We start from the raw sequence: 26,671 nt of genomic DNA, 5'->3' as shown, positions 1-26,671 counted from the left end.
GGGAGGAGAGTGTTGTGCTGCGGAATTCCTGTTCCCAGGTAGAAACACAGACCCTGTCACCTAAGTAGGTGCTGCAACCACTGGGCAGTAGAGAAGTGGGACAGGAGAGCAGGAGGAGCTGTGTGGGACAGCAGTGCTTGGTTGAATTTCAGACCCTCTGTGGATGTGCTAAAGATTTGAGGCCATCATCCTTTAGATTTTGGCACCTCCAGTAAGGACAGAACAAGGCTTAGACAGATGATACAATTAGATGTTGCAGTTTCTCTCTCAGCAGGGACAGTAGGAGTTTGGTGGTCAGGGAGGCTCTAAGCAGGCTTTGCTCCTGAAGAAAACGAATGTGGAAAAACACCTCTCAGCCTATATGGCCATTTGTGTTTCTTGCCTTGGGAGTATTTCTAGGAGGTAAAAGGGACGTGCTCATTCATCTGACTTGATCATTCCTACAGCTCAGAGGATGAACTGTTTGAGAGCACTTTATTAGCAGAAGAATGTGTTTATTTTCTGAGAAACCACAATCTCAACAGTGAAAATATAAGCTTATCTTCAAGTTTTCCGGAGGACAATTTAAGTCATGACATACTAAAGAGGAAAAGGCACGTATTTTCTAAATTCTGTACCTTGGCTTTAAAGAGCTTCTCTGGCTATTTGCAATCTTCTGGTCTTACACAAATAATTGGAGTATTCTCTCTCATCAGAGTACCACCAGAAAAAAAAAAGTGGACTTGAGAGAGGGCTTTCCTGTGCCAAGCACAATGTTTCTGCCACTAAAATAGCTAACAACTTTAGCCTGTGATTTATATACAAGTTTACTTCCCATTTGAAATCTCTTCCTTTTATTTGTCTCCTAGCTTATGATTTATGCTAAACAGCATTGTGCTTTGAGGCAAGGGAAGCACATAAAGTAGATGTCCATCAGTAGGAACAGCTTGCCAGTATAGCTCTTCCTAGCTAGGAAGAGGGACCTCTTGTACCTCTTTGCAAGTACATGTGTTGAAGTAGCCCAAGTGTTCCTCCAAAGGATTATTCTGACTTGTTATCTGGAAATGTTCTGTGTCCTGAGGTTTAATACAGTGATGGTTGTAACCCATACATGGAAAGTAAACATCTCCTTATGGGTCTTCTAGTTTCAGTGGACAATTAGGAGGAAACAAGAAATCATGAATTATACAGGCCTGCAGTTTCAGCTCCTTCCCTGTACATTTATCCTAAGGAGCTTCAGAGAGGCTAATCGGGGTTTGCAAATCCCAAGGCTGATGGAAAGTTAGGATGTAACTACCTAGACGTGGGGTAGTTGCACGGCAGAATCTTTCTGTGCTGAGGCTTTGTCTCTGACCAAATAAAAGGAAATTTCCCTCCAGTTTATTATTAGCACAAGGCCTTTTTTTTTCTTTTTTTTTTTTTTTTTCTCCAGTGCTTCCTAGCAACCTGAGTGTCTGTTTGTTAGTTTTCTTTTCACAAACTGTTATCATAAATCCATGGAAACAGAGTACTTGGTGAAGTAGGCGATACCCTTGAAAAGATAATGACAGAGCACTGGCCAAATCCAGAAAAGGCAGAAGGCACCTTGCCATGCTACCGTCATCCAGGTCCCGAGTGCCCATGAAGGGGAACATGAGGGGGCAGGTGCCACCCAACCTGTCCCACGGGCTGGCAACCCTTCCCTCGGCCTGCAGCAAGGGACCTCTCTGCTCAGGATTTCCAGGGCTCTGCCCTGTGCTCTGGAGCTCAGCATGTCACAGCTTTCTTTTAAAATGACAAAGTGAATAATTAGACATGGTCCTGGGACCCCTTCATTAAGTGGTCCAGCTTGAGCAGAGGGTTGAAACAGATGACCTCCGGAGGGCCCCACCAACCCCAGCCATTGTGTGGTTCTGTGGTTCTGTGAACAAGGACCTTCAAACCTTCAAAGTTCTGCCTGAGCTTGGACACCTTCCCCTTTCTCACTTGGGGTGTCAATCCTCTGTTCAGCATCAGCTGCTTCCTGACATCTCTCCAGATGGCTCTTGGGGGACCCAAGCCTTCAGCATCCAGAAACTTCTCTTAACTGGCAAATTTTAAGGTGTTTCAGGGACTTTCTCATTCCCTCCTGCTAATGTTGCTCCACTTTAGTCGTCAATGATTAAAGGCTAATGAGGCTGGAAGGAAAGTATGCACAGCCGTGTATAACTGGACAGGAACTAACGTACTTGCTTGGAAGGGCAGTTTTGTCCCTCTGTCAGCTTTGCTGACACTAAATCACCACACCGGAGTTGTCTCTGTTTGCTTTACCTGTCAATGTTTAATTATGCCTTGTGAGGCCCGACAGCTGCAACAGGAGAGAATGATTTCACCCTCCTTCCCTTCCTCCCCCCTTCCCCCCAGTAGCTGAGGCTCCCAGGTGGGCTTGTTCCTGACAAGTGGGGATTTGGAGCTCCCTGTGCTCAGCACTAAAATGAGCCAAGGTTTCAGCATGGCTGTGTCCGTGGCCCTTGGTGCACAGGGCAAAAAGTGCTGCCTCCTTCGTCCCCGTATTTTCAGTGCCCCCCATGAGCATGCCTGCAGTGTGGGGCCCGCAATGGGACACCAAGTTCATGCCTTGGGACGACACAGACATGGCCTGGAAACTGAGGCCAAGGTCCTCAGGTGCCATTTAGTGGGCTCAGCAGTAGGTACTAACCAGAAGAGTTAGTTGCCAACAAGAAGAGTCAACCATTTATTTTAGGAACCCAGCGTAGTCATTGTCTGTTGATTGTAGTGAGGTGACGGGACAGAGAGGTTTCCTACTCTCTGCCTTGCCAGAGCCTATAATGGTTATTGCATTCATTCACCACAGAGGGAAAAAAACATTTCTCAGACTAGAAGCGCTAGCCTCATAGTAACAAAGACACTAAGATAACTGTTATTTCTACAGGAATATAAATACTGTATGTTCTTGAAACTGTCTAAAACTTTCCTAAAATATCTTTTTTTTTTTTCTTCTGTTCTGAGAGTGGCATATTCCCAGGACATGAGGCAGGGAGGTGGACAGGCTCTCTTGGCACTCCTTGTGACTGGCCTGCATAATTCACTTGTAGTTTTGACATCTGTGAGCAATGCACCCTTCCCACACTCATGCTGGAAAAACTTTAATACCATTCCAGTCTGTTGTTTGTATCTTGCAGACAGAGCAACATGTAAAGCTTTTACTTAAGGTTACAAAATGTTGTAGAGGGTAAGCCCCTACAGTTAGCTGTTTATAATTCATCTAGCTCTCAATTGGGTGGCATGATCTTTGCCTCAAGCTCATTTTTTATTTATTTTCATGTTACTCTATTTTATTAAGAAAAGATTAAATGGTCTTTGTCATTTCCTGAAATTATTTCCTTGCTCATTTTAAAAGCAGATGGTTTTGTAGAGCTGTGATGTCTCTGTGGTATTGGGTAAAGATTTAAGATTTGCTACAGGGATAATACAGAGTGCCATTACGAACACTGGAAAAGCATGAAGCTTTGGCCAGTTCATAAATTCTAAACAGTCATTGCTTACATAGGGGCTGGATTTGCAAGAGATTTTTCCTAAAATATCCAAACTTTTCCTTAGCTCTTAATTTACTTCCCAAGCTCACATGGTTTGAGTATCTGAAAGGCAAGCAAAAGAAAAATTGGTGCCTGTACCCTTCTGCTTTGTATCCCTTTGGACTTGTGGGAGATAAGCCCTCCATGTAAACCAAGGAGCTCCCATGTGGGTTTTGTTTCTACTTTTTGTTGTTGTTGTTGTTGGTGGTGGTGGTGGTGGTGGTGTTTTTTTTTTAAGCAAACTAAAGTTAGAAAACTTTATTTTAAAATCTACTTGAAGAGAACCTGCAGTCACAAAGTAAGGTAGCGGGCTACTAGGAAATACTTGACACGAGGCTGTCTGAGAAATATTAATTCAGTCCACTCGTGCTGCTTGTTTTACTCATCCCCCTACTGCAGTCAGTAAACAGCATGGGCAGGGAATAAGTGAAAAAGTACATGAAGACTAATGATGTTCCCTGGCTTTACTTTCAACCCAGATAAAAACCGACTGCGTTCAAATATAATGACAGGCAGGAATAGAATAATTAATGCCTGCAGGGACTAAATTTGGTTTACACAGATTGTGTTTACTCTGGTATCTCCCAAAGTTTTATATTTGCAATGGCTGCCCAGCATTCTTCTCATTTATGTTATTTTTGTGTATGCAGTCTGTACATATGAAATGGCCCTGTTTTCCCTGTTTCCCTTGTTGGTTAGCAGGTTGGCTTATGGTACTGATTTGCCATGTTACAGGCAAGAGAGGATGTGATCCACATGCTGAAGACAGAGAAAACCAAACCTGAAGTTTTAGAAGCTCATTATGGGTCTGCTGCTCCAGAGAGTGTGCTGCGAGTGCTACACAGAGATGCCATCCTTGCCCAAGAAAAATCTATAGGGGAAGACGTCTATGAGAAACCAATTTCAGAGGTAATAACTTCTTGATTTACATCTACAAGTCTGTGCAGGGGGGATCCTAACCAAAAGGGAAGCTCTGTGTACTTTGCATGTGTGCAAAGCTCACAAAAGGATAATACAATTCTTGTGCAAATTACACAAAATCAAAGAAAAAATGGATATTCTTGTTCTCTCAACCAGCAGAATAAATTATAAGCAAAATCACTGGGTTTGAACACAAACAATATAGACCTTGTATGCTCCTTAGGGCTGGTGCAGGTAAGTGAGAACAAAATCTTTGGGTGTTGCGTTTCTGTTTTCTAAATTTCTTTCAATTATAGGCTCCAAACTACTGCTCACAGCACTGGTAAGTGCTCTGTGACTTTCTTGGCACACTAGAGCACTATCACAGCAGTAGTTAGGAAAAGAAGACCAACAGAGATTGACTTTGACCATATTTACAGGATCACAAATCCCTAATCATTTTATGTCTCTTCAGTTCCAGGGCTGTGAAGTCAGTTCAGCCCCTTAAGGAGATCTGCAGGACATTAAACCAAAGATTTAAACCCTTGGTTTAAAATCTAAGCAATAAATAAATGTAGAATAGACCTGGGAATGTCTGAGGCCAGTGTGAATGCCAAAATAAGCAACCACTGCTTATGGTTATAGTTTCTTAACAGTCCAGGGCATGGAGAAAGAGCACGCAATAACATACCGTACAGTACACCGTAGCATCTGTCCAACTCTTCATAGTTCCTTGGTTCAGAACATTTACATTTTTACCAGGAATTGAGTCTACCACAGGGTGTCTTTATACTTTGCACCCTTGTTGCAGTATCTTCTGGGATTTTGGAGGGGTGATACTAAATAAGGAAAGCAAACATTAGCATTTGGAAGTATGCATGAAATACTGACTATCAAGAGTAAAAGAGCTTAGCAGGTCTTTTGTCTAAAGAATATGATAATTTGACAGGGACCTCAGTCTATAGTAACTACTGTCATGTCTAGGTCCACAGAGGTTATGTGGGAACTAAAATAGGATGGTGCAAAAGATCTACTCTCAAAGGCTGCGCCCAACCTGGTTCCTTTATAAAATGGATCGACTCTTTTTGACTGTCGTGGTCAGCTTCTGGAGGGCTGCTTGAGAGCAGCTGCAGCCCTCCTGCTCTGCCATTTCCCACAGTTTGCAGAGGCAACCTGTGAAACAGCAGCTTTCTGGTGAAGCCAGGGCAGAGGGAGATGCAACTCCCACAGGGTCTGAGCAGCGGGTGGGCAGAGCAGGCTCCACTCAGACTTTTTATCTCAGCAGTCCTACAGGTACAACTGTGTTGAAGATGAAGTTCAAATTTCAGCCTTGAGCTTATATTTTGCTACTCACATAGGTGTCCATGTCCCTATAGAGGTACTTGAACTTGGGGTCCTAGGGTCTGAGAGCATGTATTCCTCCTGGGGATTCGTTACTGCTTTTCCTATGTGAAATGAGGAAAGTGCATGCAGGACCTTGTCACGGGAGGCATTCTGCACTGCAGCAATATTGTTTGTTACTCTAAAACCACATGAAGCCCTGTCCTTTGTGTATCCAAGAATGATGTAAATGTTTATTGCAAACGCATTGTCCAAAAAAATCATTATTTTTACAGGACAGTTACTCCTATTTTTAGGCACTGCTTTATGTAAAGTGCAGGATGTAAAATTATGGGACTTACATTTACCAAACATGACACTGTTTGTTAATAAATCAGATGAAGTAAGCAAGGAAACCTCTAAAATAACCTATTCTCCTTTCCTACAACCCAGCTGGACAGGCTTGAAGAAAAGCAGAAGGAGACATATCGACGCATGCTGGAACAGCTTCTTTTGGCAGAAAAATGCCATCGCCGCACAGTTTATGAGCTTGAAAATGAGAAGCATAAACATACAGATTACATGAACAAGAGCGATGACTTTACCAACCTCTTGGAGCAGGAGCGGGAGAGGTGAGTACCCACAACAGTGCAAAGAATACCCTCGATATCCCAATATCTTTCAGTTCAGCAGTGACATGGTCTGGTCTTTCCTGTGTTTAAATGGCACTAACCTCATGTAAACCATTTGTAAAAGTCAGTCCTCTCACGTTAGTGGTACATTACTGTGCAAGTCTAGAGCTGGAAGAATACCATTGAACATTCCTGCAGTGTGCGCTTGAATTTAAAAATGAATTTGTTTTGAATTACTCATGTCCATTTTGGGTTCATCTCCTCATAGCTTTTGAGAGATCAGATGTTATTTATGTTGGCTAAAGTTTGAGCTGGCTTGCTCAGCTGAGCACTGCATTTTGTGAAGGACAGGGCACTGTGTCACCATAGGAGGACTGGGTAAGGAAAACAACCCGTTTGGATATTGGCACACAAATGTTAGGGAATTTGCCATGCCCTTCACATTTAGGCTTGGAAAGATTCAAAAAAATTACATTATTTTTCATATTTCTGATGGAGTATGCCTCAGGCAAGATCTACATCCCCCTGGAAGAAAATATTTTCGTGTTTTACAAAATGTGCCCAGCCTGTGATGGACTACCTGGAGCTCTTTATCTAACAGGCTCAATGCTCCATTTTCTTTCCTTCAAGTATTTTTCCTCTTTGTAGGAGTAGTTTGTCCTCTAAGTCAAAAGAGGACACCTTTTGCAGCACATAGCTTAGGTGAAAAACGAGCACTTGGCAACAGTCTGAGTTTTGCAATATGAAATGTCATGCTCATACCAAACTACTCGAAATCAAACCACAAAGTTTGGTGAAAAAAAAAAAAAAGCTCTGAGAAGAATACTTAAGGCAAGTTCAAAGAAGAAATGCTTTTGAGGAAACCACAGTCTGGTGGCAGACATTTTCAAAAAGCCAGGAGGTAAATTGTTTAGTGAATTTCCTGAGCTCTGTTCAGTGCCAGCTTTGAGTAGGTGGCACATGAGCTAAAGTGACCATATTTCCTTGTTTAATAGCTGCTGTTTTTCTGGCTCTTTGTCTTCCTGTGTTGACTGGCAAACTTTAAAGGACAAAAATGTGTCTGCATATTAACAATTTTATTCCCTTAAGAGAAAATAAAAAATCTGTTGTATTTCCAAGTAAGGAGTAATTTCATATCTGATTCTCTTAGATGTCATTTTTTCTCTATGATGAATATCTGTGTATGTGTGGAGATGCAGGCAACTGAATTGCTACAAAAGTAAAGGCTGTATTAAAATACCATTTACATTTCTCTTTACATTTTAAATTCAGTTTAATGTATCAGTTGCTGCCTCCTTATTATTCCAGCTGAATTTCTGAAGGCCACTAAACAGCCTAAGTTTATAAACTGCTTTGAACCAATTTCCTTTAATGAATTGATTTAAAATATTTCTGCCTCACATTACTACAGCTAGGATATCAGCTCCCATCCCCAGAGGCATTTTCACATACTCTTCCTGCTCTTCTGTGTCTTTTAAACCCCAGTTTTCCTATACCGTACAATTTTTGGAAAAACAGCAATAAAAAAGGGGAATTTGAGTTTGAACATGTGTTGAAATCTTTGAGAATAACCAAATCCTCTAGCTTTAGTCACCAGTGCCTCTGTACTGGTGGTTGCAGATGAAGAGCTGCAGTGCTTTTGGTTTATGCTGAGTGACCAGAGCAACCTGGTGTTTGCTACTTAATCCACTTTGTCCAAGGCACTAATGAGAAAAATCACATCACGTTTAGTAGCAACCAAGCAGAGAAGACATGGCACATGACTAAACGTGGAAAACCAGCACGCACATCCCTCCCTCTTTAGGCTGTTCCTTCTGCATCCCTTTACAGAGCGGGTTAGAAAAGCCAGGATGGCCTGGAAACCACTCACTAGCATATATTCTGAATGACCTCAACTCCTCATCTCTGTTTGCTGTGTGCACATAAAACTCATGATTCACCCGCATCTTTGTAGGTTTTGAAAACTGGAAGTAGTGTGCTTCAAAGGCTGTTTTCCAGGAGAGAGCAGACGATGGGATGACTTGTCAGGAAAGCCCTGTAATGGCAGCCAGCAAGAGATTTTTGTCAAAATGACAGAGTTTGCAATAGAAAGATTACATTGTGATAGGTTAATATATATATATATATAAACACAACACCATGCTCACTTAATGTGCATAGTGGGACAGAGAACTGGCCTGCCTAAAGGCAGTTCATAGGCTCCTGCCTAGCATTCTTGTTTTATAAGTATCACCATATACATATTTTTTTTTATTGTTGTGCTTTGAGGCCCAAGGGATACTTTGTTAAGAGCTGAACAGACTTGTAGTCGCCATGAAAAAGGAAAGGGACACTAAGGTGAACTTTGCCCGTCAGCCGCTCTGCTACACGCGCAGTTATAACGTTAATGAGACAGGGTGAGCAGGAGGAAGAACAGTCCTGTGGGACGGCCATTTCACAGCCGCCTGGTACAATGACAGCAGCCATAATTTCTGTCCTGTTTGCAAGGAATAATTTCTGCAGTGTTTTGCCAATCTTTCCTGACTAATGTCGTCCACACCAGCTTTTAGAAGCCACATCTGCTTTGCTGTCCTGTGAGAGTTCAAACGAGATAAAATGGGGAATTCTCTAAGAGCAGAAATATCCCTTGGTTCTAATGCATTTCCAGCACTCTCATTTACATGCATTTACTTTGGAATATTTATTTGCATATACTTTCACACATGAACTCTAATCCATCCACAACAACATAATATGAAAGCTAATAGTCTCTATGTGAAACTAATTATTAGGCCAGCCTTGCACAGCGAGAAAGAAGCAAGAGAAAAACATAATTTGTCAAGAATAATTATGCATGAAAGGTATAAAAAAGAGAAAATTGTACACAAGGATATTCGAAATGTAGGCAGCTAGGAGGAATAAAATGAAGCAGTGAGGAGGGCTTGGCTGTTGGTGTTGGCTCTGCAAGTAAACTGTAGAAAGGCTATAGGAAAATGTCAACACATTACAGGAAAATGGTAGAAAATAATGACAACCCTTTGCCAGATAGAGATGAACAAAATCTGATGCCTTTAGTGGAAGGTTCTTCTATAAACATGGTGGCTGAAGTGTTTTGCAAATTTCCCTATAGTATGCTAAAGTCACTGCATAAAGATGAGTATGTCTTGAAAGTTAGGGACGGTATTTTCAATTTTTACCATTTGACCAAAATTCCCCTTTTCCACGCCTGTATGCCTCAGCCACTGTCTCCATACCATCAAGATCTCCTTTGGCATCTTATCTCCCTTCCGCAGGACTGCAAATCAGCCTTCTCCCTGCAGCCTGCTGGCTAGGCTGAGGAATAAGAAGAGCTGGAGCCCCCTGGGCCTCCACAGAGACCTTTGGTGGCAGACGGTCGGGTGAGGAGTCTCTGGTGGAGAATGAGGGGTCTGTGTGGAGCAGCATTGACAACGTGGCTTGGACACCTGAAGATCAGGAGATCCCACAGCAGCTGCAATGGTGAAGTTAGTCCTCTCAGCACAGGCACCCTCCTGGTTTTCAGTGGCACATTAGGGAATGAGCTGGTGGCATGAGCTTGGTCACTGGGTGATCTGGCCACAGCTGAACCAGCTATGGGCACTTCTATACCCCCAAAAACTCTTGTACAAAGCTGGGTGAACATGAAGTTAAATTTGGTTGATCTCTGGGCTGCTGAGTCCCAGCCCTCAGGCTTCTTTAGGGAGCTGTAGGGGAGGAAAAAGTAAAACTTTAGGATTGAGTATAAATGTTTTTGTCTGATCAGCAGCCCTTTTTCCCCCCTGGAAAGGGGAAGAGCCCTGCGCAACCTTGGTACTGCTTCAAGCTCTTGATTCGACCTAAAAGGTGAGGTTTGAAATCCTGACATTTTCAGAGGTGCTAATCTCTGAACAATTTGTCTTGTACTCTTCTTCTAATCCAGTTTGTTGACAGCATATTTTGCTTCTATTAAAAGCACTGGAAAGCTCCCATTGATTTTAATGGTTCAGAAACAGGCCTGTGGTGAGGACGGCTGCGGCGGTCCCGCGGGATGGCAGAAATAGCCTGCAAGTCTTCCAAATGTGTGTGGGGGGTGTTATTTCAGATGCACGGGACATTGTTTGCTGCATACATGGTGCGATGTGGCAGCAAGGCTTTGTTGGAGCTTGCTGAGGGTGATCTGTGCGACAGCTTTGTGAGTCATTTGATCATTTCCAGCATGATCCTCGAGACTGCTGAGACTTTTACTGCACCACACAGCGTGTCAGTAAATCACACTAAGTATCTAACGTAAGCGTTGTTTGTATGGATGCACTGATAGTACGTATGGTCACATTTTTACGGAACGCTTCATCGAAGCAATGAGGATTTTAAGTTGGTTCTTGCTTCTCTTGCTGTGGCTTCAAGTTATTCTTTACAACCAAAGGGACAGCGCTCCCTGCACACTGAGGCATTTTGCGCTTTCCTCAAAGGCAGGGCTGAGAGGACTCATTCTGTACTCCCTAAGCAATGCCCTGTTGAATCTGGTTTTAGTTAAACCCTCTTTTTGAAGTACACAACCATAATTAGATCTGCTTAGAGGAGACAGCAGGACTGTGACCCCAGATCTTTCCTCTACAAAGTTTCCTTTCAGTCCTTGCGTAAAATCATCTCCTCTCTGCCTCCCCCATTACAGCACCCCCAGCAAGGAATGCACTGGCGAGTCCCTCCGCGGTCTGTGATAATGCATTCCTCTCGGCTTCGGTCATCCTGGCACTGAGATGCTCTTGGCTGCTCTGCTGGTGATGTAATTCTGGGCCCGCATCACCTGCAAAGGGGAAACCGATCTGCAAGCAATAAAGCACACAGCCGTCTTGAAACAAAAATGGGAGTGTTGATGTTAGCAGGTTTTAGAAAATCTTCTTTTGTTTTCCCTTTTTACATTTCTGCTTTTTTTCTTCTTTTTTTTTTTTTTTTTTTTTTTTGTCCAATCTCCCCTTCTTCCTCTTCCCACGAGACGGCAGCACCAAGCCTTTCACTGGGGAGTGCCTGCATTTTTGTTTCCCTTTATTTACTGGACCCAAGCAAGTGTAGAGGCTGGAGTGAGAAAGAGCTTGGAGATTTTGTGTATGTTACCTTTCCAGTTTGCATTTTCTCTTGATTTTTTATTGAGACTGTAAAATAAGCTGGCAGAAAGACAACAGGGCAGAGCCTTCATCTCTTGTATAGGGAACAATCAAGCCAAAAGTATGAAGTGTTCAGGGCTAATAAATCTCTGTGATTTACCAGAATAAGGCCAAATGCTGTGATAAGAATAGCCCTATTCCTAGATATTGGGGTGAGGTGTATGGTACAAACAGATAGCACAGACTTTGGCCTGTAACTGTGTAATCTGTTGGTGGATCCTTTAAAGTATGGAAATTAAGATCTTTTACATTTTTTTTTTTTTTGCTGTTTCTTTTCTTCCAAGATTTCTTAGCCATATTTGTACCCAGACTTTAGGTTTTCTCATCTGTTCTTTGTTTCTCTGTCCTAGTTTCCAAATTGTGACCCAAAAAAAGGGAAAGCCAGCCCAATGGGACTGTGGCAATTCACCATTGCCTACAGTAGTTACTCATCTTTCCTCACATTACTGGCTGTAGTAAAGCATTGAGTCACTCTCTGTCTACTTTTCAGTAATTGCATTTCTAAACCTTTAATCTTATAATGTAGAAGGCAAGGGCTACAGTTTAATAAAAAAAAATAAACAGTTTTTATTCTTTTCTTCTAAGCTGACATGCTATCTTATTGTTTGGAAACACTTTTTTTTTTTTTTTCCTTCCAATGTAATACATTTGTAGATCACAGATTACAAATTCTGTGGCAGTCTATTAAAATAAATAAATGAACAAACCTGGCAGTGACAAATACCAGTTCTGCACAGTTAAGTAAATCTGAAGGTCATCCATTTTACAGGTCCTGTTTTACAGTTCTAGCTGTAAAGACTGCAAGGCCGTGACTGTTCCCTGCAACTTGCTTGAAGCTCATGTTTTAACTAATGATTCTGGTCTCAAGCTCCAACAAAACAGCTCCAAAGGTAGTTTAAAAATGAGAGAACAAACAGCCACATCGAACTGTGGAGAAACAATGTGAAAGTATTGCGAGTCTTACACAATGTGAGGCTTGCCATGAGCTGGGACTAATCCAAATCCATCTCTTCACACTTGGATAGTCTTCAAAACTGTCCAGTCTTTCAGTCACTTCTGGGATTATATAAAATAGCATCATGTGTTGTTTCAGCTATTCTTCCAAAATTATTTCTAAGTAGGCATCAGCTTCACAGCCCTTGAGAGAGAATTATTATACGAAACTATATGTAGTTCATTATTCCTACCAAGTTTGCTTGCTAAAATCATCAATTCAAATGCTCCCAGGGTCAGATGGGGGGGGAAAAAATTACTTCATTCAAAATCTGCTCACGGACCCAAACTCTGTCCAGGGTGCAATAGGTAACAATTTGAACATTTAAGGGGTCTTTGGCATGTTTCAGAGTTATTATACTACTGAAATAAATATCAGTTCACAGTTCTGTTGAGGCCATCTTTTTAAGTTGTCATTTTTTTAGGCAAAGAAAATGAGAACTGAATCGGGGTCATGTTGGGAAAATTGCTTCCTCATTCAGAAAGATTAGAAACAGGTTTTAGTGAACATGCCAGGTTTCACTGAATTTCTAAACATTTTAGACAGATGCCACTTATTTACAAGTATAAATATATGCTAAAAAGGCACTCAAGCTTGAACATGTTGGACATTTGCTTTATGTATAAATGGAAGTTTAATACTGCAGAGATGTACAGAATGACTAGCGAAGAATATGACATACTATGGTAATTAACGTCCTACAGATATTCAAGACATGCTCTACACCATCAAATAACTTTCACTAACTTGTGTGAAGAACCTCAGGATTTCATCTGATCTGGGGGGCTGTTCTGACTCAGTGAGCTTATGCAAGGAGCTGTCCCAACCCTAAAAAGATGCAATGCTTTTTCCATCCTTTGCTGTTGTTCCTGCCAGGATCTCAGGTGCCTTCTCCTTATAGATATGAGAACGTAATCGAGGGCAGTGGTAGAGAGGGGGTGGCAGAAGGAAGAGAACTGGGAGAGGAATGGATGCAAGTGAATCTCTGTTTGGCATAATTAAGAGGGTGACTTGCTGTGTTGTTGGGGGAAACAAGAACTGAGTCAAGGTCTCCCCTAAGGATTTATTTTCTTAGGAAGACCAAAACAAGGTTTCAGTAAAAGTAACAGGTTCCACTGAAATCCTAACAGTAATGCTGCTATTTGGTCCCTTACCATGTCATTTCACCTCCTCATGCCACATTTTTTTTCCTTCCACACAGGAGTATGTATCTAACCAGCACGGGATAATTGGTAAAGGTTACCTCCATGGCTGTGAATTAATCCCAACTGCCTGGAAGGAACTTGAGGCATCCCTGTTTTGCTGAAGCTGCCAGGGTGACCCAAAGCTGCAGGCAGGACCCCTGGCTCTGTGCTGTTTCTGGTATCGTCTCCCCAGCCATAATCAACAACACAACATTGGGGAAGAACTGGCCCCAGTCTGACGCAGTATAGCTCCCCTTACGTTCTCATATCTGTGTAAGCCAGAAGAGCCTTTTGGCAGAAGTCCTTTCTACTTGTGAGTTTAAGTGCCAAGTACCATGAGGCAATAACATTATTTAAGACCTCTGGACAATGCTGGCAAATAATAGGTGATAGATTATAGGCATGCCACCAGCAGCAGAGAATACCAATAATGAGTTTTATGTTTGCGTCATTTCAGTTTTCGTTTCTTTTTGAGTCTTATATATGGAAAAATCTTAAGGCAGAATGAAAAATAATAAAAAAATAAAGAACAAGGGGATGCAAAAATCCAAAGTAAATGTTCTCGTGAAACTTGCCATAGTTTCTGCAAATGTAAGGGAGAAGGAATGTAGAATAAAATATGTATAATTGAGCACGTATTTATAAAGCACCTATGATGCTAATAGTGAGTTGTCATAGTTTGCATTTGGACTAATTATTTAAAATTTTGTTTTACAAAGGCCACTTTGTGTGTAAGAAGACTGTTAGAAATATCACCAAAGGAAATCTAGTGGCTTAATTCATAAGACCAGCTAGTCAAAAAACAAACAAACAAACAAACAAACAAACAAAAACCATACCAAATAACCCTGTGGTTATGCTGCTCACCTGGACTGTGGGAGACTTTCAATTCTCCCTTCACCCTGATGGGATCTGAAGTCACCTCTTGGAGGAGGCCCGGTCACCTTGTTGCATCACCTGGGGAGGTCTGTTCCCACTCTTCCCATGTAAAATTTTTCCAATTTTACAAATCATTTACATGCTTTCTGAGTTCTTTCCACCCAAGGGGTGAAAATGTCCTTGTAGGTCAGTGCCTGGGCATTCAGACTCCCCAGACGCAGGAATTCACTGGGCTGGGACTCTCTGTCTCCTGGAAAGGGAGGATTTCTCACTTGTTGGTTTGGCAAATGGTGCCAAGATATTGCCTCCCTGCCTGCTGCTTTTCTTAAAATGACAAAGATGGAATGAAATGGCTTATTCAAGATGAACAAATGTTTCACTGAAATCCACATTTTTTCTTGAATGAGAGAGAAAAATAAAGCTTTTATTATTATTATTTCATTTGATAATTACTTGTTGAAGTTTTAGATCAGCTAAGGAATTGAAAAATCAATTATTCACACAGCTCTGTTATCCAGTTGCTTATGCTGGGAAAAGATTAATAGTAACATAGCTGAATATGTAATGCCCTAATGAGAAAGGATAATGACATGAGCAAAAAATGAGGCTAAATTACAGCAGAGCGGCAGCAGTGCTTCTCTGATGGTAGCAATTATGTCATAGGTGAAAAAGTGCCTCTTGGTGACAAGTATATATATCACAGGCTGAAAGTTCCTCTACAATTCCATATGAAATGTTTATTTTCGGAGGAATTGGAAATGGATAGAAGTATTCTCTTTCAACATTTGCATATCAGGCTTTTCCTGGATGACTTAACTCATTTTAAAATGATGCATAGCTTTCAGTGTTTTTTATTTTGCAAATTACTGGACGGGATACCACCCGGTTTCCAAAAGCGGCAGGGGCAGAGCACTGTCCATCTCGATGGTGCGGCTGGTAGAGCTCTGCTGCTCACAGTTGTTGCACATCTCGTGCTTCTGTGTGCCACTAGTCCTTCGGCAGAGAAGACCGTGTCCTGGTTTGACTGGCTCGTGTCCTCACCTGACAGGCCAAGCGCTGCTGGTCCAACTTGCTTTCACTGACAGGCACTATTGTTTTGTGCCCATCATTAGCACACTGAGCTCCCTGCATCCAGCTTCTTTGGGTCTTAGGAAATAACTAATCCGTAAAAACACCAGCCTGACTCTGGGTTTCATGAGCACAAATCTGGCACTGGTGCAATTCCTTCGAAGTCAGGAGAGCTCTTCTTGATTAATGGGATAAATGAGGCTCAGAGTAGGAACTCCAAAAATGCATATATAAATGTAGCAAGTACAGCAGTTAGCAGAGTTACAGCTTCTGAATAAGAGTTTGCTCTCCAAAAAAATAACGCATCAACAATATTTATTTCCTTTATGATTGTATTTTTATATAAGCTCTGTCTGCATTTATGTTCAGGATAATAAGCATTTAGGACCATACTATTTTAAAATAATTTCTATAGCCAAATAGTGTCTGTATATTTCGAGTTATTTTGGCCACTATCGCCTGTTGGTTCTGCCAAGGAAGCTGTAAGCTTTTCCAAACTGTTGCCTCTCTTGTTGTGTGAGGCATCATTTGCACTTACATCACTACAACATTTTGAAAAATAATAGCAATTTGTAAGTGAGGGATGCTCAGTGGAAGTCGACAGCTGAAAAACAAATACACAATTAGAAATCAGCGGGACCAGGACACACAGGCAGTGCAGTTGTTCAGAGGGCAAGGCAGAGATGGTAGAAAAGAAACTGTAAGGCAAGCAGAGGCAGGAACAGCATCTTGCAATTCACAATTACTGTGTGAGATTGGTCTCATGTCTTGCATCAGCTGCAAGATGGGTTGATGGGTTTGGCGTTATGGGAGAGCCATGGGCTCTGGGAATCCAGACTCCCAGTTTTTTTGGTCTTAGCAAATACAAGTATGAGGTTAAAATAGCAGGCTCAAACCCTGGGGGAGTCCAGCCCCTGGGTGAGTGCTGTGGGGTATACAGCAAGGGCATTCTCTGCTGCAATGGCCTCTCAATAGACACACATCTAATACAAGCAACAAACCCGACAAATGCATGAGCTATATCAATTAGCTGCGTGGTGGTAGAAAAGCTTTGTGTAAGTGTAGGGATTTTTTTTTTCTTTTTCCCATTTATGCTGCACCTTCAGAACACAGGGTCAGAAAGCACTGGCAAGGCTATGGTTGTGAGACAGATGTGGTGGGCATGTGTGTGCTCCTTTGTGTTCCGGGCAAGAGCTGAGGGTCCTGGCATGAGTGTTAACAAATACCTTCTTAGCTCTTCAGACTGACAGTTGGGACATGGCATATTAGGATGTGGTGAAAGCCAGGATTACTCAGTGCTGATGTTGTTAAAATCTATCAGTCTCAGTTTAGGTCATAAAAGGAGCAGCTGATTGCTCTTGCACAGCATATGAAGCTTTTACTGAGGATCCATTATTTGCTAAATCACAAAGTTTGGAGTTTAAAAACTAGGAACGAATCTTCATGAGATGATTTATTTTTCTCTGTTTTTATATGTGCATACTGCTTTATCTTTACGTCAAGCTGTGACTGAGGTGGCAAAATGTAATATAAAACAGTGCAAGCATAGCCTGCATTTCTAAGAAAATCTGAGACCCTGAACTGAGGGAGAGAGGTTCTTTTACTGACCCCACTTGGGCAAAGTCTTGTTCTCAGGCTTCATAGCTGTTGTACAAAGCAGCTGGAGAACAAGCTTGACTAGCACAGTGCATGCAATTGTTTGAATGATGCTGCTTCCTAAATGTAGATTGTTAAATCTCTTCACTCTTTTATTTGTAAACAGTCCTCCCATGGCTGAGACCCTGTCATGGTGACACTATCGCTTGGATTGGTTGATGTTAAAAAAGAAATCAGTAATTATTTGGAGCCTGTTATCTTTCATTTTTCCTCCCCACTGGTTTTATTAACTCTTTCAAATGCATTATTTCAGTGACATATCAAATAGGAAGCAGTGAGGTGGACAACTTTTAGTTTTAGATGTAGGACTCAGGTGTGCCTGCCTTCCAGCCCCAATCGGTCACTGGATCACACTTCTTTGAGGAGAGGTCAGTGAGAAGAAGCACAAAAGAAAATGAACTCAAAAAAAAAAAAAAAAAAAGGTGAGCTGGAGTTAAAGCAGTTAATCCCTTCAGGAGCAAGAACTGAACAGATGGAACAGGAAGGTAAAGGATGAGGAAGAGCGAGAAGGCAGGTTTAAGGCAGAGGATGGCAGCTACAAAGCAAAGAATTTTGGAAGTGAATGTGAATTAGAGTTTAATGTGAATTAAAGAACCAAGGGAGTGGTGAGGGGAATGAGGTGTTGGTGGAAGCGGAGTCCTGTAGGCTTGCCAGGCTGATGACAGAGGGAAGAAAGATGGTGAAGGGGTGAAGATGGAGGACAGACCGAGCTACAAGCAAAGGCAAGACTGAAATGCAGGAAGATATCTAAAGAGAGATGCATCAGAAATAAAGCAGAAGTCTTCATATTGATCATGTTGTTTGACACATGATCAATAGCACAGGCAATGGGACTTCCCAGAACTTGTTTGCACCAGAAGATCATACACTTAGGGGAAAAAAAAATACTTCTATCTTGATTTTCAGTTTCCAGTTAGGGGATATTCACTGCAATTCTTTATGAGTTGCTTGCTTTAAAAGTTATTTACAGTTCTTTATGAGTTTCATGCTTAAAAATGTGACCCTTAAGTCTGGGTGGAGTATTTCTCTTCTGTAACCCCATGCTCAGAGAAGTCAGATGAGAGGGAGGCAAACGAAGGGGCGACAGCAGAGCCAGCTATCAACAGAACAAAAGCAACTCACGGGTGAAAATCAGTCAGGCCTACTCCTTTGTTATTAATATCATTCTTTCTTCTTGTGATAGCCACCATCATTCTTACGCTGCATATTGTAGGAGTACTTGGGACCCTTTGCCATCTGAGGAGGCTGAATTGTACAAATACAGAATAGGAACAGTCAGTTTTAAGAGCTGCTTGAAAGACCCTGAGATTTGTCATGCCACTCTGAAGTAAAAGAATTGCTCTAAAATGGGAGGTCTGAGGGAGAACATTTATGGAGAGAGAGAGAAGGTGCTGTGTGACGGAGCAGAAGCTGGGTTCTGCTGTGTGCAAATGTAGTATGGCTGCTACAATTAATTTTCTCTTTAAGAGAGTCTCTGGAAACACGTCAGCCTGGTCCCACACCCTGGGCCATTGTGGCTTGCTGTCTCTAAGTTCCAGCATTAAAAGCCCTCCATCACTAAGGTTTCCTAAGAAAAAAATGGTTTTCTCTGAGACCATAGTTTGCCATGGCACATATGCCCTAGGAGAACTGTGAAGCTGCTCGTGTCCCAGACCCAAGTCAAGCAAAAGAGGCCAAGACACCACCAAAAGATGAAGTATATCTCCTGTTAATCTGCAAAAAGCCACGACTCTCCCTGTTCTCAAAGCCTCAAGCTCACTCCTCCACATCATTTTTCCATATGAACACTTAACACATCAAAAGTGAGTAAATTAGAAAAGTATGAGAAATGATAGGGACGCAGCAGAAAGGATGCTCTGATTAAGCACAGTTGTCAGTAAAAATGGCAGGTCTACAGGGGGCAGCAAGGAACCATCCTGACATGTGGCATTTCTCTGAGGTCCTGGACACCTCTGATGCTGACTCCAGAGACGCTTTGGTCAAAGGGTCACAGCCTGCTTCTATGACAGTATTGGTGCCTATTCACAACATAAAGATCAAAATGTACTATAAAAATGTGTCATTGACTAGGTATAACTAGTGTAAACGTCTCCTTTTTCATCTGTAATCATCTTTATTTCAAGGAGGGCAGAGCGTACCCGTACCCCCAGTAAGTTTGCAGATAACACAAAAGGGTTGTGCTGCCATCCAGAGGGATCTGGACATGTTGGAGTGGTGGACTGATAGCAAAATCGTGAAATGCCAAGCCCTGCACCTGGGAAGAACAACCCCATCCACCAGTATGCACTGGGGGCCACCCAGCTGGAAAGCTGCCTGTCAGAGAAGGACTTGGGGTCCACTTGGTGGTGGACACAGAAGGTTCCCTCTGAACATCTGGAAGCACTTCTTTACTGTGTGGTTGACTGAGCACTGGCACAGGTTGCCCAGAGAGGCTCTAGAGTCTCCCTCCTTGGAGACCTTCAAAAGCCAACTGGACATGGTCCTGGGATGCCTGCTCTTGGTGTCCCTGCTTGAGCAGGGGTTGGACCTCATGGCTTCCAGAGGGCCCTGCCAACATCAGCCATTCTGGGATTCTGTGAGCCCCACCAATGCAGATTTTGCTACTCACGGAGAGAAGAAATGAGTACTATAACCTTGTGTGGTGCATTTCTGTAATCATCTACGGTTTGCAGTTAAATTTGCTCTATTTATTTATTAAAATATCTGAGTCACGCATGAAATATTGCAGATACTAAGTTTTCCCAGGTACCAAGAGGATACACACAAGTGTTATGGAAGTAGAAAAGCAGAAGAAAAAAAAAAGTGGAAAAGAAAAACAAATCCAGAACTGCTTTTTTAAACTTTTGAATCATGCTTCCATAAAAGGCAGTATGCCCTAGTGTAGGGCAATTTTCATGCTGCAAAGAGAAAAATAATTTTAAATCTAATCAGCATGACATATTTAGAAAGATCTGGGGAGTAATAAAAAAGCCTGTGTGTGAATGTGTGCATGTGTGTGTGCGTGCACAGTTTTTTTTTTTTTAACAGCTGCATGGAACAACCTGTTTTAAATAAGAACAAAGGTGAACAAAGCCAGTTGTCAGTGCAGCTCACCAAATGAAGTTTTTAGTGTGCATGACGTAAGCCATATAAAATGTATTGCCTGAGATATAACAGCACAGGGTCCAGCTTGAAGTCTTTTTCTCAGGCTTTTCCTACAAAGTCATGTTTCAAGAATTTATTACATCTATCTTCATTATTTATTTGTGTTCAGAAGGCACAGTGTATCACCTTGTTCACCATATCTTCAGCAGCAAATTAATATCAACCTCTCCCCTCCCTCGATATTTGAAATTTTCACATTTTATCGAGATGCCACTGAACTCATATTAGTATGTTATGCTCAGAGGAGGCAACTGGGTGAGTAGAAATTGGAGGATAAGTTTGACTTACAGATGAGTTTGACCTACCAAAAGGAAAAAATGAAAAATGATGGAAGATTTTCACTGTTCTTGAGGTTTTATGAACAACAACAACAACAAAAACAGTCTTGCAAGCTACACAAGGTACTTTTTCATGTATATAAGTAAACACAAACTCAGGAAAAGCTTTGTTCTGTTTTGTACAAATAAAAATATTTGGACTTTTTGTTAGATGATAGAAAACTTGGAGAGAGTTGCAAGGGCTGCTTTCCTTGTAAATGTTACATATGTTTCTACACAGAAGATAAAGAGCCAACAGAGAGTAGGGTAGTCTGCTGGAAAGATTACAAAGCCCTGTTTACAGAGAATTTTATAATAAGGCAATCATTTGTTACAAGTCTCTACGATCTACAAGAGAAATCTATTGCTGTGCACAGTTCAGTGAATTTTAAAGAGAGCAACATATCAAAGAAATGTGTAGTCTATTAGCACATCATTAAACAGTTAAACCAATTCCATCTTCTGCTTCCCAGTTACTCTCCTCTATGGCAGAGACAGTGCCAGATGCACAGTACAACTTCTGACTTTCAGAGGTGAGCTGGAATTTGGGATTCCTAGCTATTTCGTCCCCTGCATTTATATATTTATTATTATTAATTTTTTTTTTCTTATCTGGCCTCACCATGTTGCAAGTGCTGCTTTAGTCAGGAATTCTTGGACTACGTCATCCCAATATCCCAATGAAAGCATAAACAAAAAGAGACATGACGTTCTGGGGAGCAAGTTAGATTTTTCCAGCCTTCAATGTGACTTAAAAGTGATGGTATTGTTGAGCAATAATAACACACAAAGTGTCTTTATACTTATGTATATACACAATTCAATTCCCGGTCAGTAGAAGTTGTGGAGGTTGAAGGCCTGTTTGGCCTTTGCTGTGACATCCTACATGATGTTTTCTGTACCTCTGGCACTGCTGTAGTGGTGGTACCTGGAGCAGTTGGCCTGGTGGTGGAGAACACTTTAATTGTTAGGTCCAGTGGGGGCACAGACATACCTCAGCTAGTGCAGGCTGGGCAGGCATGCCACTGCCATGCTGTGCCTTCTCTTACAAGTCTCGCATCTGCTGGCTCACAACCAGATGACTTCTGTGTGTCTGGGTTCCATTCCCTGCGCTTTTATTTCTAAGTCACGGAGTAAGCTGGGAGAGCTGGTCGTCTGGGGTAAGAGCCCTCTGGGGCAAGCTGGTGGTCACAGGTGCCACCAGTGACTGTCATGAGGCAGTGTATGTGGTACATATCGCCTTGTGTCGGTGATCCGACCTAATTTCAGTATCTTCCAGCATGCGGTTGGGCAGGCCCTGGAACAGGCTGCCCAGAGAGGTTGGAGGCACCTGAGACTCAGGTAGAGCAGGCCCTGTGCCTGGACCTGCTCTTAAACGTCCCCATGGTCCTTTCCGACCTCGACCGTTCTGTTCTTTTATGATTTAGCACCCTCCAGAGGATGCTGTGGGCTTCCTTGGGACTCTGCTCGCACCAGGGTGAGCGGTGGTAGCATTCTGTGATGCTGCAGCCTCCTCAGAGGCCTTGCTCTCTGCTGCTGATCGCGGTCCAACCCGTCCACCAGCAGATGGCTGAGCAACTTGCTTGCAAAGTGCTCCGCACCTTTCTGGTACGGATTGCCTCAAGGCTGCCAACCTGCTGTTGCTACTGATTATTTTGCTAACGCAGGTTGCAGACTTTTATGCAGGTGATCTAAAGGATCGAAATGCTTCTGGCGATCCCTCTGGGTGCCAACGGCGGATATTTATTGTAGTGTTTCCCACTGTGTATGTGGTTTTCTCTGGCAATTCTGTGCTCAGCTGAGACTCTGATGAGCGTGTGGTAAAGAGGGCCTTGAATAAAGACTATAACATCAGTCATTAAGCACCCGCTTTGCGAACGAGCACTGCCCAACCCATATACAGAGAGGCAACGGTCCTAAGTAAAAATAATGATAGAACAGGGAATTAAATAGTTTCCCAAAAATGTAGACACACACTGGTCCATTTTTGTGGATAATAATATTAGACATGATAAGCTTTCAGTGTTTTGGGATATTACAGGCTTCTTGAGAAAAGGGAATGGGAAGAGGAAGAGGAAAAAAAGGGGTAAGGAGAAGGGAAATGGGAAGCGCAAGGGAAGGGAAGAATGGTTTCTAGTTCTCCTGGTAAAGACTGAAGAGGTGACCATGGCCAATCTAGGGAGTCATATGGCAAATGGAAAGAATCCCCGAATTTTTTTATGTTGGTTGGGGAACAGAGGTGCTGCTGCAGGGCTTTTTAATGCCAGGAGTGGGCAGAATGGTGCTTTGCAGACTTTATGCATACTCTCGGTTGGCCTTGCTACTCTGCATGAATTTTGGAGAACAGATAGGCACACACATTAAGTCCACAGGGGACTGTCTTCAGGTATTCGTGCCTCCACCAGCTGACCCTACCAGCAGCAGGAAGCATCCTGGTGAGGGTTCCCCGAGGATCCTTAACCACTACCCCACAACCCCAAGCCCGGAGGGGGCCTGTCGGGTCCTGAGCTCGGCAAAAGACCACTAAGGAGATGCTGCCCGAAGCCTCCCGCGGGCCGGGCAGGGCAGGGCAGGGCAGGGCAGGGCAGGGCAGGGCAGCCCCCTCCCCTCTGCACCCCCCTTCTCCCCGCCGCACCCCCGGCCCCGCAGCCCGGCCGCCGCCTTCCCCGCTCCACCCCTTCCCCTGCCCCGAGCCAGCGCGACCGGCGCCGCGGCCGGCACCGTGCGGCGGGGACACGGCGGGGACAACGCGGGGACAACGCCGGGACAAGGCAGCGACACGGCACGGAGACGGCGGGGGGACTTGAGCGACGGCTCCGACCCGCCGGGGGCTGCGTGCTATTCCTTTCGGTAGCTTAAAAAAAGACCAAAAAAAAAAAAAAGTATATATAAGGTAAGATAATGCCAGTTTAATAATTATTTTATTTATTTATTGTTATTATTATTATTACTGTTTTTAATTGGAGCAGCTCCCATCCGTGCGCACTCCACTCGCGAGCTGGATGCCCGGCATAAGCAGGGAGCGGGGGCTGCCCGGGGAGGGGGAATTTTGGGAGCTGCTTCTGGGGCCGGGAGGGAGCCCCCCCGGTGCCGAGGGGTGCCCTGGGGCTTCCTGGGGAGGGCTGAGCCCCGAGGGGTCAGGGGAGGACAACCGCGGGGCTGGCGAGCGCGATCGCTGAGCGGAGCGCGGCGCCTTCCTTTCCGATGCTCTGCTCGCCCTCCCTCCCGGCTGGGAAATTAACGGGAGTGTCTTAATTGGGATCGGGGGCGGGGGGGTGGGAAAAAAGTGCCTGTCCGGTTGTAATGCTGTTTCATTCCCTGAGCAAGTTTTGGTTGTTCTGTTGTTCGTCGAGATCTTTGGTGCGTTCCTTACCTGGAGAAGGTACGGGCAGGTCGGTGGGGCACTGAACCTCGTAAGGGTTCCTTCTCCTGCCTTACTCACCGTGTGGACTGACAGACAGCCTCGGCACTGACGGACTGCTTTGGCACAGAGGAATTTCATTTGTACAAAATCAGGGTTAGAAATAAAAAAAATAAAAATACAAATAAAAAAAATAGGAAAAGATCATTGTGTGAGACAATCAATGTCAATGTAAGACAATCAGTTTCATAAATCATAAAAAAATATGTTTTCCATGATATAATTTGGGCACTGTCATGTAGTTTTGAAATAGCAAGAGGATTAATTTGCTTTTGGTATAATTTTATACAATCACTTCTCAAAAGTTAATTCTGCAGTGAAGAATACATTTGTTGTTTTTTTACGCTTTAATTTTGCATAGTATATAGCCACAAAAACGTGTCCTTAGGTTCACTAGAACTGATAACTTTTTTTTTTTTTTTAACAAGTTTTATTTGTTTTCATAGTTGACCCTGTGATAACAGAACAGCATCTCGGGAAGTTCTGTAGCAAGGCAAAACAAGCAGATGCCTCTTTGTTAGTTGGCTTTAAAGTCTGACGAGTAGAAAGGAGAAAGGAGCACAAATGTAGTTTGTTATTGCTTTTCCTGCCCTGAGACCTGATCTCATTCACATGTTTCTTCTGTCAGCTGAGATGCATATAAGTGTATAAGTTACAATCAGGCCTGAAGCTGATGATTTGAAAGAGCTGCCTAATTTTCAGTTGTTCAGCTTAAGTGTTGTTAGGCCTGATTTTTGCTTCCTAGGGAGCCTGGCCACCTTCGGCCTCTGCTTGGTTTGAGTTGAAATTGTAGGTGCTCAGAGTCCCTGAATCTCAGCCTGGTGGCTGGGACACAGAGGCAGTCAGAAATGGAGAAGTGGAGAATTTCCCAGTGGCCATAGAAATAATCTTCAAAATCAGCTGTTGTACATTAAACAGAAAAAAAAAAAAAAAAAAAAAAGAAAAAATGAAGAGGGAACTGCTTTATTAAGTTAAAGCACCTCTTGGTGGTGTTTGTCCTCTCTGGATTCTAGCACTCAGCCCCTCACATCACCTAATGGGCAGCAGCTTTTGAGCTCCTGCTAGGAAGTTGTCTGGTCTGTCTAACACTGCACCAATGCAGTACCAAACTCTTGAGGGCTCAAGTGAGAAGACAGGAGAGAGGAGCTTGTGAAGGTGTTTGCTTGCCCAGTGCTTGCTCAGGACAGCTGTGTGAGTGGCAGAAATGCTGCCAAGTGGTGCAGTTGGCCCTGTGTGGAGGAAGCAGCCTTCACCAGCTGCCAGTCAGCTTATCCTTGGAGTGACTGTATCCTCGTTAGTGTGCTTCTCTTAACCCTCACTTCCCAGCCACACACAAAACAGGGTAGAAGTCATTACATCGCATCACAACAAGCTTTTAGGAGTCGAAATGGTGAAGGAGGTACTACAGGAGAAGGACATACGAGGTGGCTTTGTGCTAGAGCAGCAGTGAGGAGCTTTGTGGACCTCCAGGCTACGTATAAGCTTAGCTAAAAGGTGCTCCAGAGATCTTACCTGCTTCCCATCCTCCTTCCCATCCTTCTATCTGATGTTCCCTCTGCTGCCCCTGGCTTGACAGTGCAGGAAATACCTCTTCACATCTCTCTGGGTTACTCTCTGCATTGGTCCCTCTTGTGGGTTCTTCATTAAACACTTGGAGATACCTTGAAAGCTTTACTTAGTCTTCTTGCACCGGGGGGAGCTAAACTAGGCCAGCACAGCTGAAGTGTGGTGCCAAAATGTTGATGCACACATGAACCGCTCATTTCTGCCACCATATTCTGCCTTACCAGGGTTTCCTCGCATAGGTGAGTGCCCATTTCTGCCCTAGAGGTGGGAAAGGTTGTGCAGTCATTGGTGATGTTTTTCATACCTTGATGGAAGTACTCTGACAAATGGAAATGGAAAATGCAGTGCAAACTCCGGTATAATTTTCAATAAATGTTTTGGGTGCTTTTCACTTTTACATGCTCTGCTTTAAACATTCTCAAGTGAATGCTTCCATAAGAGGACAAATGGCTTATTGGAAATCACTGAGCATCTTGCCCTGGATAACTGAAACTTCTTTGTATTTTCTTAAAAGATTGTAAGCCATCTTGAAGAATTGCTCTCTTATCAGCTGTCAGTGCTAGGAAGGGCTTTTATACTTCCCAGTTTGCTATTTTGATTATAATTCAAATACATTCATAAAGATTATGGTCCTTTAGAAAGCAAGAAAATGCTTACTGATCACTATTTGCAATCTTTTTGAAAATGTAGGCAAGAACTAATGCTTGATTTTGGCTCAGGTCTTGCTGCTGTTACTTCTTCTACCATTTACAAATAAAATAAGTCCCATCTGAAATCCATAATGCTCATCTAAGTTCTTCTGGTATGAAGTTATCGCAGTGTCTTTCAAAGCCACCAAAACATTGTTCTCCAGGTCTAAGTTATAATTTGTGTTGGAGTCTCACTCAAGTCTGAGACGAGACGCTGTGAAAATGGTACT

At 43.0% G+C, this 26,671-nt stretch overlaps 1 protein-coding gene across 6 annotated transcripts in view; it reads left to right on the top strand.

The window, feature by feature from the left end:
* Positions 1–26,671, top strand: part of FILIP1 (filamin A interacting protein 1) — a 134,996-nt gene that overhangs the window by 87,796 nt on the left and 20,529 nt on the right. For 5 of the 6 annotated variants that reach the window (XM_083829931.1, XM_083829929.1, XM_083829932.1 and 2 more), the window contains 2 exons: positions 4,269–4,442; positions 6,207–6,385. In XM_083829931.1, coding sequence (XP_083686057.1) covers positions 4,269–4,442; positions 6,207–6,385 — 353 coding nt within the window. Of the gene's footprint in view, positions 1–4,268; positions 4,443–6,206; positions 6,386–22,331; positions 23,659–26,671 lie in introns of those variants that run through there. The other variant, XM_083829934.1, reaches the window with a different exon arrangement.

Source organism: Anser anser (genome assembly GCF_964211835.1).
Source record: "Anser anser genome assembly, chromosome: 3".
NCBI classification, from domain to species: domain Eukaryota; kingdom Metazoa; phylum Chordata; class Aves; order Anseriformes; family Anatidae; genus Anser; species Anser anser.
The sequence above is the reverse complement of the archived record's forward strand: the minus strand, read 5'-3'. Positions and strand labels throughout refer to the sequence as shown.